Source organism: Macaca fascicularis, chromosome 1 (genome assembly GCF_037993035.2).
Source record: "Macaca fascicularis isolate 582-1 chromosome 1, T2T-MFA8v1.1".
NCBI classification, from domain to species: domain Eukaryota; kingdom Metazoa; phylum Chordata; class Mammalia; order Primates; family Cercopithecidae; genus Macaca; species Macaca fascicularis.
Window position 1 is genome coordinate 70,157,137 of NC_088375.1, and position 15,154 is coordinate 70,172,290.

Sequence of the window (15,154 nt, forward strand, 5' to 3'; positions counted from 1 at the left end):
AAGAAATTATGTCATATTTTAGAGTTTAAATGTAGAGCCCATAGTTTCTCAACTGAAGTTTTTTTTTTTGTTTTTTTTTTTTTGAGTTGGAGTTTCACTCTTGTTGCCCAGGCTGGAGTGCAATGGCACGATCTTGGCTCACTGCGACCTCTGCCTCCCGGGTTCAAGCAATTCTCCAGCCTCAGCCTCCTGAGTAGCCGGGATTACATGCGCCTGCCACCACGCCCAGCTAATTTTTGTATTTTTATTTTTAGTAGAGATGGAATTTCACCATGTTGGCCAGGCTGGTCTTGAACTCCTGACCTCAGGCAGTCCACCCACCTCAGCCTCCCACAGTGCTGGGATTACAGGCATGAGCCACCACGCCCAGCCTCAACTGAATTCTTATTACCTTTTGCCATAACATTTTGCCTTCTTTATTCACTACGTATTAGTATTAAGAGAATTTTAGACCCTTTTGTTACTTTTTTTTTTTTTTTTTTTTTTTTTAAGACGGAGTCTTGCTCTGTCACCCAGGCTGGAGTGCAGTGGCCGGATCTCAGCTCACTGCAAGCTCCGCCTCCCGGGTTTACGCCATTCTCCTGCCTCAGCCTCCCAAGTAGCTGGGACTACAGGCGCCCGCCACCTCGCCCGGCTATTTTTTTGTATTTTTTAGTAGAGACGGGGTTTCACCGTGTTAGCCGGGATCGTCTCTCGATCTCCTGACCTCGTGATCCGCCCATCTCGGCCTCCCAAAGTGCTGGGATTACAGGCTTGAGCCACCGCGCCCGGCCTCTGTTACTATTTAGAGAATGATTTTAGTTTCCTTTATTAATAGTAGAAAATGATTGTGGAGAGAACTACTTCTTAATTTCAGATTATCCAACAAAGTAAGAAAAACTACCCATTTACTTCAGAAAATATTGAACGTTCTAACAATATTATGATACTGACTCTCCTGGGGCCTTGGGGGGAAAAATAAAGGCAACATCGCATAAAGTGACAGGTTTGATAGAAAATAAAGATAGAAATTACTTGGGAATTAACTGACAGTCCTAATTTTCTTTTGGAATCATCAAATGACTTAGAGGAACAGACTTCATAGTAATAGTCTTCCTAAAGTAGTTTGAAGATGAACGGTCATACAACACCAGGATTGAAACAGAGCACTGTTCCTTATGTACTCATGGATATGACAGCTTTTAGAAACAAAGTAGTAACTACTTAACCCTTCCCCTGCCTTTTTTTCCCTCCAGTATTATCAATGGCTTTGCATTGCCACTGAAAGCAGAACATAAACAATTTCTAATGAAGGTTCTTATTCCTATGCATACTGCAAAAGGATTAGCTTTGTTTCATGCTCAGGTAAGTTTCAGAAAAATTTCAAATGAAATGAATATTATTTCAAAGGCAAATATAAAGGCAGAGAAATTGAGAAATACTGAGATGACAGTTTTAAGTATAAGCAGTTTGCTTACAAAATTACCCAAAGCAAATTTTTGTTATCATTTTAAAATATTTAGTTGTTAAGACCAATTATTTAATTTCTGTATCTACACTTACACTTTAAGTGTAAGATACACACTTTCCTCATATTTTAGTCCAGGCCTTGACCTAATATGTGACTTCCAATAAATCCCACATATCTACAGAACGTTTCTTCCAGCTGCAATAACCTAGACCTAGTTAGAGAGATTTTGGTCTCTTCTATTAATATTTAGAGAATAATATATCAGCATAGGTATATATGTAGAAACATGCTGAAAAACTAAATTGTTAGCTCTAGTCTTACTTCAGTTAACTTTATAGTCAGAAATTACTGCAAAAAATCTTTTTTAAACTTGAAGTTACTTTCAAGGCTAAAAAGTTACACAATTGTGAGTATAGTTTCATGACTGAGGTATTTCACAATTTCATTCACAATTGTGAGTATATTTTTATATATCAAAATAATTTGTCAAAATGAGGTAGTCTAAAAAATATTGGCTAAATATAAAAAAATCCTACATTATTAAATGTTATCTCACTCAGTAATATTTATAAACTGTCCCTTACCTTTTAGCTAGCATATTGTGTCGTACAGTTCCTGGAGAAAGATACAACACTAACAGAGCCAGTAAGTGTTCTATGTATTTTCATGTTTTTGGTCTGCATTAATAGCATTTCATTGTAGCTTTCTTTTTATAGCCTTTATAGTTATTAAGTAAAATAATGTACCTTAAGCTAAAATCATTTAGAAGAAGAAATGTGAGATTAATCTGCATTCAAAGAAGGGGTTAGGAGGGGAGAGTTCTCATGGTTATATGTCTTGAATAACCAAAATGTAGACTACTATTAATATGTAGTAGTTAAGATGTACAATGATAGGATCAGATGACCACAGTGAAATTTTATATGCATACTGTCTTCACCAATAATCTTTTAAATCTTCATTCACCTTCTGGAATTAAAGCATACTTCGAGGGTCCCAAAACTACTACTCCCTTGAATTTTGTTTTGTTTTTAATAATAGAATTTTTGCCACTCATTAACGATAAACCACTTGATAGGGATAGAAAACATTTCCTTGCTTTTGGTGATTTAAGATGTAATCTTGGAATAAAAGTTGTTTATGAACCAGCAAGGCAACTTAGTCTTTTAATTCTACTGTTATTTGCCTCTAGAATGAAAATTCAGGAGTGAAAACATAATTAGTTATGAAAATTTACTGATGATTCAAGAAAAACAAAAGATGAAGTAGGGGGAAACAGAAAAGTATAAAAGCATAGAAAACTTTTTAACCTTGGTGAAGTATAAGTATTTTGAGAGAGTGCTTTCTAGGCATGTTAAATCTAAATATTTACCTAGTATTAGGTTGGTGCTTTTAAAAGATTTAAAAGTAATGGCAAAAGCCACAATCACTTTAGCAGCAGCCTAATGAATATTTAGTAAATAGCAAAGGGTTTGAAGGATTAAAACTAAAATATATATGTATTTTTACTATATTATGAGCCTTCTCAGGCTATCCCTAGGGATGCTTGAAAAAATTATATATTTAGTATTCTCCCTTTCACTTGAACTTTGTGTAATGGAACAAAAGACATTTTTCTACTCCTTAATTTTTTTAGTTTTTTTTACTTCTAGATTTACAGTGTTTTCTAGAAACCGCTGTAAACAGTTTTGTTTTGTTTTTTTTTTTAGACGGAGTCTCGCTCTGTCACTTAGGCTGAAGTGCAGTGGTGTGATCTCGGCTCACTGCAAGCTCCACCTCCTGGGTTCACTCCATTCTCCTGCCTCAGCCTCCCAAGTAGCTGGGACTACAGGCACCCGTCACCACACCCAGCTAATTTTTTGTATTTTTAGTAGAGACGGGGTTTCACTGTGTTAGCCAGGATGGTCTCCATCTCCTGACCTCGTGGTCCGCCCACCTCAGCCTCCCAAAGTGCTGGGATTACAGGCATGAGCCACCACGCCCAGCTAGCTGTAAACAGTTTTTAAAGACAATTCAGGAGAATTAAAAATCATATATTTACAAATGAAACCACATAAACCTCTGAAGTTGATTCAAACTTGGCTGGGTGTGCAGTGGCTCACAACTGTAATCCCAGCACTTTGGAAGGCTGAGGCAGGCAGATAACTTGAGGCCAGGAGTTTGAGACCAGCCTGGCCAACATGGTGAAACCTTGTCTCTAGTTAAAATACAAAAATTAGCTGGGCATGGTGGCACGGGCCTACAGTCCCAGCTACTCAGATAGTGAGGGCACAAGAATTGCTTGAATCCAGGAGGCGTAGGCTGCAGTGATCTGAGCTCATACCAGTGTGCTCCAGCCTGGGCATCAGAGTGAGACTGTCTTTAAAAAAAAAAAAAAGAAAAAAGTAAAACCTTAATACAAATCCATGATAACTCCCATTAGAATTGAGAAAAAGAAAACCCATAATAACACATATTGAAAAGTCATGGTTCATGCTTGGTAAATAGTATACAAATAAAATTTTAATTAATTTGGGGTGGACAAGTAAGACAGGTGATTTATTTTTAAAGAATGGAAGATAGAGGCTGGGCACAGTGGTTCATGCCTGTAATCCCAGCACTTTGGGAGGCTGAGGTAGGCGGATCACCTGAGGTCAGGGGTTCAAAATCAGCCTGACCAACATGGTGAAACCGCATTTCTACTTAAAAAAAAAAAATTAGCTGGGCATGGTGGTGTGTGCCTGTAATCCCAGCTACTAGGGAGGCTGAGGCACAGGAATCACTTGAACCCTGGAGGCGGAGGTTGCAGTGAGCCAAGATTGCACCAAAAAAAAAACACAAAAGCACTTGACGATTAGGGCAAGGGATGATGGCCAGTTACTCAGCTTTTATCTGGCTTGGCTGAGCTGGGTTAATGAAAATAGGAGCAGGATGAGGAGAGAGAGGAAGATAAATACCCGGGTTAAGAAAGGAAAATATTTTCCAACTCATAAAGATCTCTCGATACAGAGATCTTGCAGTTTCTAACATAGGCCATTCCAGTGCCATATTACTTGGGTTTGAGCCTTAATACTAATTTTCTGGAAAGCAAGCATTCATATCAAAGCTTTCTACAAGTTATAACTAGCTCAGAGCTTTTGTTCATTTATTACTCAAGCCTGTATTCCCAGCACTTTGGGAGGCTGAGGCAGGCGGATCACCTGAGATTAGGAGTTCAAGACCAGCCTGGCCAACATGATGAAACTCCATCCCTACTGAAAATACAAAAATTAGCCGGGCATGGTGGTGGGCACCTGTAATCCCAGCTACTTGGGAGACTGAGGCAGAATTGCTTGAGGCAGGAGAATGGCTTGAACCCAGGAGGCGGAGGTTGCACTGAGCGGAGATCACAGCACTACACTCCAGCCTGGGCAACAGAGTGAGACTCCATCTCAAAAAAAAAAAAAAGTACAGGGTGAAAGAATTAACTAAATATTCATTACAGCTAAGTTTCCATGTAAAGAGGAAAAAAATGAAGAGTCGGCATGACTTTCAAAACTTTCATTTTTTTGGCAGTGTAAACCTTTCCTTCCACGCAAAGCTGCATTTTTATAAAACAAGCAAAACAAAACAAAACACCTTTCTTATTCCAAGAAAATCTAACTTGAGCCCCAAAATAATTTTTTTATCTTTTTCTTTTCTTTTTTTTTCTGAGACAGAGACTCACTCTGTTGCCCAGGCTGGAGTGCAGTCAGTGGCACGATCTCAGCTCACTGCAACCTCCACCTCCCAGATTCAAGCAGTCTCGTGCCTCAGCCTCCCGAGTAGCTGGGATAACAGGCGCGCAATACCACGCCTGGCTAGTTGTTTTTTTTTTTTTGTATTTTTAGTAGAGACGGGGTTTCGTCATGTTGCCCAGGCTGGTCTCGAACTCCTGAAATCAGGCAGTTTGCCTGCCTCAGCCTTCCAGAGTGCTAGGATTATAGTTGTAAGCCACTGCACCTGGCCCACATTGACATCTTTTTGGGGGCCACTAGTCAACCCACTGTTCATTATTCAGTACTATCCGACATTGAAATTTGTGTATGATGAGGGTAAGGAACTGCATTTGGGTTTTTTGTTTGTGTTTTGGGTTGTTTTTTTTTTTTGAGACAGGAGCTCACTGCATCACCCAGGATGGAGTGCAGTAGTATGATTGTGGCTCACAGCAGCCCTGACCTCCCAGGCTCAGGTGAGCCTCCTACCTTAGCCTCCCAAGTAGCTGGGACTAGAGGCATGCACTACCACGCCCAGCTATTTTTTTTGGTATTTTTGGTAGAGATGAGATGGGGTTTCACCATGATGCCCAGGCTGGTATCGATCTCAGGATCGATGCTGGGATTACAGGCCTGAACCACCATGCCTGGCCTGCATTCATTTTCAATTACGCATATCAAATGATCACAAAATTTATTGGCTTAAAATAGCAAGCATTTATGGCCTTTATCAAAGCTGCAGCTGCTTCCATGTAGCTGCTGTGGTCAAAAAGAAGCCGAGAGTGACAGTTTTCCGTGATGGTCACAGTTCTGTTTGCTGTAACTGATCTGCAACATTTTGGGAAAATATAGTTCCATTGGGAGGAAAAATAACAAGCATTTGTTGCCTTAGTTGCTGTGAATCAAGAATCTGGTCATGGCTTAGGTGGGCTCTCTGCTTCAGGGTTTCTTACAAAGCTTCAGTTGGAGTGTTGGCCAGAAATTGGGTCTCATATAAAGTGTCAGATGGGGAAGGATCTGCTTCTAAGTTCACATGTATGTTGGCAGAATTCAGTTTGTCATGTTATGTTGGACTGAGAGCCTCAGATCTTGGCTGGCTGTTGGCTAGAGCCCGCCCTCAGATCCTTGTCACCTAGGTTTCTCCAGCATGGCACCTTACTTCATCAAAGCCAAGACAGCAAGAGTCTACTAGTAAGACAGAAGTCACAATCTTTTGTAACTTATTCATGAAGTGACATTCTGTTGGTTAGAAGCAAGTCACACTAGACAGCTCACACTTAAGGAGAGGGGATTACACAAGGGTGTGAGGACAGGAAACAAGCTCATCCTCGAGGTCATCATAAAAGGCTGCCAACCAAAGGAGCCTGTTACATTTTTCCTTTCTAAATAGTGAACTACCTGTCCCAGGACCACCACTGTTTCCCATGGAACTGAAAGGCCACCTTTGTCATATATTAAAACTCATATATACATGAGTATGTCTAGATACTCATATATATCTTTTCTCTCCATTTATTTGCCAATATCATCTTGTTTTAGTTGCTGATATCCATAATATAGGTTCTGTTCTATTAACTGCCTCCACCAAAAAAACAATTGTTGTCATTTGCTTATATTTATGGATTTTAGAATAAATGTTTCTAGTTCCAAAAAATAATTCAATTCGCATTTGATTGAAATTATATTAAATTTACTTATAAATCAAGTACAGGAAAAATAATATCTGCACATTATTGAACCACCTCACTTATTTACAGTCATGTGCTGCATAATGATGTTTGGTTTAATAACAGGCTACATATAAAATGGCAGTCCGAGACAGGCGTGGTGGCTCAGGAATGTATTCCCAGCTACTTGGGAGGCTGAGGTAGGGGGATCTCTTGAGCCTAGGGGGTTGCAGTGAACTGTGATCACACCAGTGCACTCCAGCCTGGCTGACAGTGCAAGACTAGACTGTCTCTTAAAAAAGAAAAATGGAACTGGGCATGGTTGCTCATGCCTGTAATCCCAGCACTTCGGGAGGCCAAGGTAGGAGGATTGGTTGAAGCCAGGACTTTAAGACCGCCTGGGCAACAGAGCAAGACCTCGTCTCTACAAAAAGTAAAAAATTAAAATTAGCCAGGTGCAGTGGCATACACCCGCAGTCCCAGCTACTTGGGAGGCTGAGGCAGGAGGATCACTTAAGCCTAGGAGTTCAAGGTTACAGTGAGCTCTGATCATGTCACTGCACTGCAGTCTAGGCAACAGAGTGAGGCCTCATCAAAAAGAGAGAGAAATGTTGAGAGAGAGAGAGAGAGAAATGGTGATTCCAAAAGAAAGAGAAAGAAAAATGGTGATCCCATAAGATTATAATGCTATATTTTTACTGTACCTTTTGTGTTTAGATACACAAATACTGTTGTTACAACTGCCTACAGTGCCTACAGTATTCAGTACAAGAACATCCTGTACAGGTTTGTAGTCTAGGAGCAAAAGGCTACACCATACAGTCTAGGTGTGTAGTAGGCCATACCATCTAGGTGTAAGTACACACTACGATGTTTAAATGATGAAATTGCCTAACGACACATTTCTTAGAACGTATCCCCATCATTAAATGACATATAACTGTATTTGTAATCTTCTATGATCTTCAGTAAAGTTTTATACTTTTCTCCATATGTCTTAAATATTTCTTGCAAATTTATTCTTTATGCACATTACAGTTCTTATGAAAAGTACCTTTTTTATTATTCATCTGATTTTTACTGATGTTTTATAAAGGTATTGATTTTTATATACATATTTTTTAATGTGGCCACATACTGAATTTTCCTACTCTAGTAACTTGCAGGTTTTTTTTTTTTTTTTTAAGTTTTAGGGGATATATAAATATATATTTACACAAGTAATTGTAATTCTGGTATTCCTTTCCAACATTATTCATCACATTGTTATCTTACTGGATTATCTCCAAAACAATATTCTTCTCAATTTTAATTTGAATTAGTGTTCCACATTACTGAACCAGACAGACTATAAAGTAACCTAAAAAGCTATCAAAGATCTACTTCCACAAAACCACCAGGACTAGATGGTTTTACAGCCTGTCTCTAATAAATCATTGTGTAGAATGATTACTGGTGGTTTCTGATAAATTCATTTAGTTCTAGCTTACTAATTTTTTTATCAGAATATATAGTTAATTAAAAATGTCAAATGACTTGAAAATCTTTTAAAATGATCTGTTTTTTATTTCCCCCTTTAACCTATGAATCGAACCATCCTGGCATTTCTGGAATAAGTTAAAATTAGGCATATAGCATTCTTCTATTGTGATTCAGTTTAATGCAAATGTTTTCAACTATGTTTATTTAAATAAATAGTCTCCACTTTGGGAGGCCGAGGCTGGTAGATCACAAGGTCAGGAGTTTAAGACCAGCCTGGCCAAGATGTTGAAACCTGTCTTTACTAAAAATACAAAAATTAGCCAGGTGCGGTGGCAGGCGCCTATAATGCCAGCTACTCGAGAAGCTGAGGCAGAGAATTGCTTGAACCCAGGAGGCTGAGGTTGCAGTGAGCCAAGATCACACCACTGCGCTCCAGCCTGGGCGACAGAGTGAGACTCCATCTCAAAATAAATAAATAAATAAGAATAGTCTCTTTTGTTTCATTGTATTCTGGTTATAAAGATTGTACTAGCCATGAAATAGACTGGGAAGCTGTCTGGCTCTTTTTTGTGCTTCATACTGGTTTAAATAACAGGAATCATCTGTTCCTTAAGGTTTCTCCCTAAAATAACCTCCCTCTTACCCCACCAACTTGTATTTTCCTTTATTTTCTTAGAAGTAGCACATACTGGCCGGGTGCGGTGGCTCAAGCCTGTAATCCCAGCACTTTGGGAGGCCGAGACGGGCGGATCACGAGGTCAGGAGATCGAGACCATCCTGGCTAACACGGTGAAACCCCGTCTCTACTAAAAAATACCAAAAAACTAGCCGGGCGAGGTGGTGGGCACCTGTAGTCCCAGCTACTCGGGAGGCTGAGGCAGGAGAATGGCGTGAACCCGGGAGGCGGAACTTGCAGTGAGCTGAGATCCGGCCACTGCACTCCAGCCTGGGCGACAGAGCGAGACTCTGTCTCAAAAAAAAAAAAAAAAAAAGTAGCAGCACATACTATTAAATTTTTATGTGTTTAATTGATCACTTGCATTGGTCTTGCTCCATTAGAATGTAAGCTCTATGAAAACCAGAGACCTCATCTATCTTATACATCAGTGTGTCCCTAGCATCTAGAACAGTATCTGGTACATAGTAGGCACTCAGTAAATATTTGTTGAATTAATAAAATTCTAAAGCTGAGCAGAAAGTCTGCTTATACACTTATATATTAAGCAATATTGATTTACTTCAGAATGAGTGTTGATATAATCATAGCTATGGAAAATACCCTGGGATTAACTAGCTTCATTGTTAAATTCACGCTAAACTTTTTCTTTTTCGCAGGTGATCAGAGGACTGCTGAAATTTTGGCCAAAAACCTGCAGTCAGAAAGAGGTGGGTTTTGTTCACTAAATGTAGTGCATTTTATTAGAACTTGTCAATCCCAGGGCTATGCTGCTTTGGGCTGGCTGTATTGCTGTTGCTAACGAGCGGGAGATGTACACAGACTTGGTAGAAGACTTGTGCTATAATAAACTCTGTGCCACCCAGACATTTTTTTGCCCATTGTATACTCTGCAGATTAACCTTCTCATTTGTATGGTTTCTATATTAGTTTCACATAATTTATCATGTTTCTTAAAATAAAATTTTTTTAACCTAGGTGATGTTTTTAGGAGAAATTGAAGAAATCTTAGATGTCATTGAACCAACACAGTTCAAAAAAATTGAAGAGCCACTTTTCAAGCAGATATCCAAGTGTGTATCCAGTTCTCATTTTCAGGTATGATGTTTTCAGTGAAGCCCTTACTTTACACTAGTATTTCTTTCCTATTTTAGTTTTGACATTTCTCTAAATGTCTTTTTTTAGGTTGCAGAAAGGGCATTGTACTTCTGGAATAATGAATATATTCTTAGTTTGATTGAGGAGAACATTGATAAAATTCTGCCAATTATGTTTGCCAGTTTGTACAAAATTTCCAAAGAACACTGGAATCCGTAAGTATCTTTTATATAGGTCGTATTTTTATTTTTCTTTCTTTATTTTTTTTAAAACCTTTTTGTCATTGATTTCCTAACTCATACCTGAAACCTATTACAGATTTGGAAGTTACTCCAAGGTTAACATCAGTTGTATTCTGTTTTGTATTTTATATACATATACCTTTATCAAGTTATAAATGTCTGTGTATGTTCTTCACTATGTGGTCTTAATGTCAATTTATTTTTTAACTTTTTTTAGAGACAGTCTTGCTCTGTTGCCCAGGCCGGAGTGCAATGGTGTGATCATAGCTCACCATAGCCTCAAACTCCTGGGTTCACGCAATCCTCCTGCCTCAGCCTCCCGAGTAGCTAGGACCACAGGTGTACACCACCATACCCAGCCAATTTTTATTTTTATTTTTTTGGACACTTGAGGTCTTAGTATATTGCCCAGGCTGGACTGAAACTCGTGATCTCAAGTGATGATCTCACCTTGGCCTCCCAAAGTGCTGAGATTATAGGCATGAACCACTGTGCCCAGCCTTCATATCAGTTTAAAATTGCAAATCTCCCTGGAGGGTGGACTATCTGGTATACCATTCTGCACCAGAGTGTGGTGAAACCCTGTTGGAGAGACCAACTGAACATTTGCAGAGGATGCACAAACTACTTCGTTAATGCAGAGTTGTGTTGGTCTGCTCCCAGTGTATAGTCTCACCTCTATAAGTGGCACTGTCCTAGGGGAAAGCCGAAGTGCTAAGGGTAATATATTCTAACTTCTTTAACATCCTTATCTGGCTTTCTACTTTTCTTATAAGTTTTGGTAATTGGATCTTTTTCATCTTTTAATGTTGTTACTCAGGATTTCAGACATGAGACTGTAAAGCAGAAATGAAGATAACTATAGTGAACATTTTTAACTACAATTTAAGCATGATAAAGTGGAAAAGATTTTTCTTAGACTCTCTCTACCACCACTTGCTGTATGACCTTGAGCATATTACAAACCTCTTGAGCCTCAGTTTTATCATCTCTAAAATGGATTAAATGAATCAGCCAACCTTTAAACCATTTTAGAGACCATAGTGTTAACATTTCCTCTCTGTTAGCAGTATCATAACTCAGGACTGGCTCATTTTCATTTCAGGACCATTGTAGCACTGGTATACAATGTGCTGAAAACCCTAATGGAAATGAATGGCAAGCTTTTCGATGACCTTACTAGCTCATACAAAGCTGAAAGACAGAGGTATTTGATATTTTGAATTACAAAATTTCTCTACATTTTATGTTAGTTGAATGTGATTCAGTTCAGGAAGGTATCTGCTCTCAGTTCAGATTTTGATATTTAAGAAGTTAATTACCTTATAGTAAATATTACAATGTGAAAGTCTCTTAACACATAAGTCATTTCCAGATAAACTAGCCCCAGTATTTTTATAAATTTGTTAAAGCAGAAAAAGCAGTAACATCTATTTTTGAGGGTAGTTACATAATTTACTTCCTCTAATGGTTAGATTATGATTTTAATGTGGATCATAAATCCTGTTTATCTCATTCTGAGCCTTAGATTTCCTCAGTCTGTTAGCATCTGCATATGAAATATAATTTATGCTGAATTTTAAATATCAATTTGTACAATTTGATTTTTTAATCCATGCATTTACGGAAATCCTTTTTGTCCACGTGGGCTTCCAGAGTAAGCTTTACTTTTCAAGTGTTCTTTGTTAGCAGTAGGTAATTCTTAGGCTATGGATTATCAGAAGGTGGTATTTTAATGTCAGCATAGTTCTCCTTTGGGAAGAGGGAATTCACATAATGATATGGCTTAGGGTACTATTAATATATTGTTCCTTGCAATAATACATATTTTAGAGTATAAATGTTAGCATATATCAGCCTTTAGGAACATGGCTTAGTGATTACTTCTTTTTGAGAATTTCATAAATTACTATAAGATAATCTTTCAAAAATTACTTTCTTCTCATATGTTTACTTCAAACTCAAGAAGCGCTTTCTTAAACTTAAGTGGTTAGTAACCAGTGTACCTGAGCCCACCCATCATTTGAGGATAATAGTTACCATTTACTTCTAGTAAGCATATTACCTGTTCTGTTTAGAAAAGCTCATCTATTTTGACAAGTTCCTAGTTATGGTTATCTTAAAGTAGAAAATGGATAGCCTTTCTTCAAAGCCATCTAGCCCATTAATAACTAACTCTATGCATTATTTGCTTTAAATAGCAGCATTCAGGCAGGAATAGAAATTAAGTACATGTTTTGAGCCTCAGGAAGCAATGGGAAGAAAAATAAGATGACTAGGATCATAGGAAACTTGTATTTGAAAAATACATATTTCGCATGACTAAGAATATAATCAATTTTTCTTATCTGCATAAATCAGCAAATCCTTTAAAAGGATTTGTCCTTTTAACTCATAACTGCAGAATTGTAAGCCTATGTTTTACATGTTCATGTAGCCTTTCAGAATAGACTGGTCCAAGTTATTCGGAAATGTTTTCCTTAGAACTGAAATTAAGTAGTTGAAACGACGTATGAAATATTTTGACTTTCATTTTGTTTTATAGAGAGATTACTGAAACGAAAATTTTCATTTGACATGTAAAAGATAGGACATAGTAAGATACAAACTGGTTAGTGGCTAGAGATGTGGCTGTTAGTGGCAAAAATGATGTGGCTTCTGCCTGGTGTGAAGGAAGTGCTTCCTACTGACCTAGTGGCCAGCCCCTTCAGCCTTTGTAATAGTGATTGGACTACTACAACTGCAAGATGTTAACATGAGAAAATTAATGTGTAAGTACCTTGTTGACTATAAAGCACAGTGTTGTAGTGATAATGTGTAGGGGACAGAAAGCAAGTAGTAATGTCTAGCTGGTACAGAAGATGCAGACTCCGTACATTTAGGAGAGTGACAAGAAGAAATTAGGTGCTCCAGGTAAGTGGACTCCAAAGCTTTTAGCAGACAGATTTAAGTGAAATGTGGGTGAGTAATGTGTTCTCCAGTAAGCTGTCAAACAGCACCTCTCTTTGGGTTCTGAAATAATTTCTGATTACAAAACTTTTGGTTTATCTACAGAGAGAAAAAGAAGGAATTGGAACGTGAAGAATTATGGAAAAAATTAGAGGAGCTAAAGCTAAAGAAAGCCCTAGAAAAACAGAATAGTGCTTACAACATGCACAGTATTCTCAGCAATACAAGTGCCGAATAAAAAAAAGCCTCCCACCTCTGCCGGATAGGCACAGTTTTGTATGCTTTTTTGAAATATGTAAAAATTACAAAACAAACCTCATCAGTATAATATAATTAAAAGGCCAATTTTTTCTGGCAACTGTAAATGGAAAAATATATGGACTAAACGTAGCCCTGTGCTGTATCATGGCCACAGTATATTGTAACCATTGTCTAATCATTGGATTTATTGTGTCACTTCTGAAGTTTCACAGAAATGAATGAATTTTATCATCTATGATATGAGTGAGATAATTATGGGAGTGGTAAGAATTATGACTTGAATTCTTCTTTGATTGTGTTGCACATAGATATGGTAGTCTGCTCTGTATATTTTTCCCTTTTATAATGTGCTTTTCACACTGCTGCAAACCTTAGTTACATCCTAGGAAAAAGAATACTTCCTAAAATAAAACTAAGGTATCATCCTTACCCTTCTCTTTGTCTCACCCAGAAATATGATGGGGGGAATTACCTGCCCTAACCCCTCCCTCAATAAATATATTACTGTACTCTGGAATTTAGGCAAAACCTTAAATCTCCAGGCTTTTTAAAGCACAAAATATAAATAAAAGCTGGGAAAGTAAACCAAAATTCTTCAGATTGTTCCTCATGAATATCCCCCTTCCTCTGCAATTCCCCAGAGTGGTAACAGATGGGTAGAGGCAGCTCAGGTGAATTACCCAGCTTGCCTCTCAATTCATTCCTCCTCTTCCTCTCAAAGGCTGAAGGCAGGGCCTTTCCAGTCCTCACGACCAGCCCTTCACCTAGTCCCTCCTGACCCAGGGATGGAGGCTTTGAGTCCCACAGTGTGGTGATACAGAGCACTAGTTGTCACTGCCTGGCTTTATTTAAAGGAAATGCAGTAGGCTTCCTCTGTAGAGCTCTGAAAAGGTTGACTATATAGAGGTCTTGTATGTTTTTACTTGGTCAAGTATTTCTCACATCTTTTGTTATCAGAGTACCATTCCAATCTCTTAACTTGCAGTTGTGTGGAAAACTGTTTTGTAATGAAAGATCTTCATTGGGGGATTGAGCAGCATTTAATAAAGTCTATGTTTGTATTTTGCCTTATGTCATCTTTGCTTCTTTTAGCTCTAAGCTTAGGCATACAGAAGCCTGCCCCCCTTTTTACATACATACGTATATTTATAGAAACTTTTAAGACAAATTGTGGGATGAAGTCTAATTTAAAAATAGGAAGATTGTGTGCCAAGGTTGAGTCTTCTAGCCCTTTACCAAAATATGTTTTACAGAACATTTGCATAAAATTCTAAGTTCTAGGATATCCTTCCATCATCTTTCATGTCCTTGTATGTTAACAGGATAAGTTTAATTTACTTTGAAGCTAGTTTTTCATAATCCATAATAAATAGCACTTTTAGTGAAGAGCAGGGAGCCTGTGGCACAGTTAGAAATCAGGTATTATTGGCTGGGCGCAGTGGCTCGCGCCTGTAATCCTAGCACTTTGGGAGGCCGAGGCGGGCTGATTACCTGCGCCTGAGGTCAGGAGTTCAAGACCAGCCTGGCCAAGATGGTGAAACTCTGTCTCTACTAAAAATATAAAAATTATCCATGCATGCTGGCAGGCGCCTGTAATCCCAGCTACTCGGGAGGCT

General features: G+C 38.3%; 1 protein-coding gene and 1 non-coding gene across 3 annotated transcripts in view; both read left to right on the top strand.

The window, feature by feature from the left end:
• Positions 1-14,609, top strand: part of PPP2R5A (protein phosphatase 2 regulatory subunit B'alpha) — a 75,900-nt gene extending 61,291 nt beyond the window's left edge. For both annotated transcript variants that reach the window (XM_005540775.5, XM_065541400.2), the window contains exons 7-13: positions 1,236-1,344; positions 2,042-2,095; positions 9,648-9,698; positions 9,967-10,086; positions 10,174-10,301; positions 11,434-11,535; positions 13,383-14,609. In XM_005540775.5, coding sequence (XP_005540832.1) covers positions 1,236-1,344; positions 2,042-2,095; positions 9,648-9,698; positions 9,967-10,086; positions 10,174-10,301; positions 11,434-11,535; positions 13,383-13,515 — 697 coding nt within the window. In that variant the 3' untranslated portion in view covers positions 13,516-14,609. The remainder of the gene's footprint in view (positions 1-1,235; positions 1,345-2,041; positions 2,096-9,647; positions 9,699-9,966; positions 10,087-10,173; positions 10,302-11,433; positions 11,536-13,382) is intronic.
• LOC123571097 (small nucleolar RNA SNORA16B/SNORA16A family) lies at positions 5,883-6,017 on the top strand. Its single transcript, XR_006695268.1, has one exon. It is a non-coding gene; the product is annotated as a small nucleolar RNA SNORA16B/SNORA16A family (small nucleolar RNA).
• Positions 14,610-15,154: the final 545 nt, after the last annotated feature.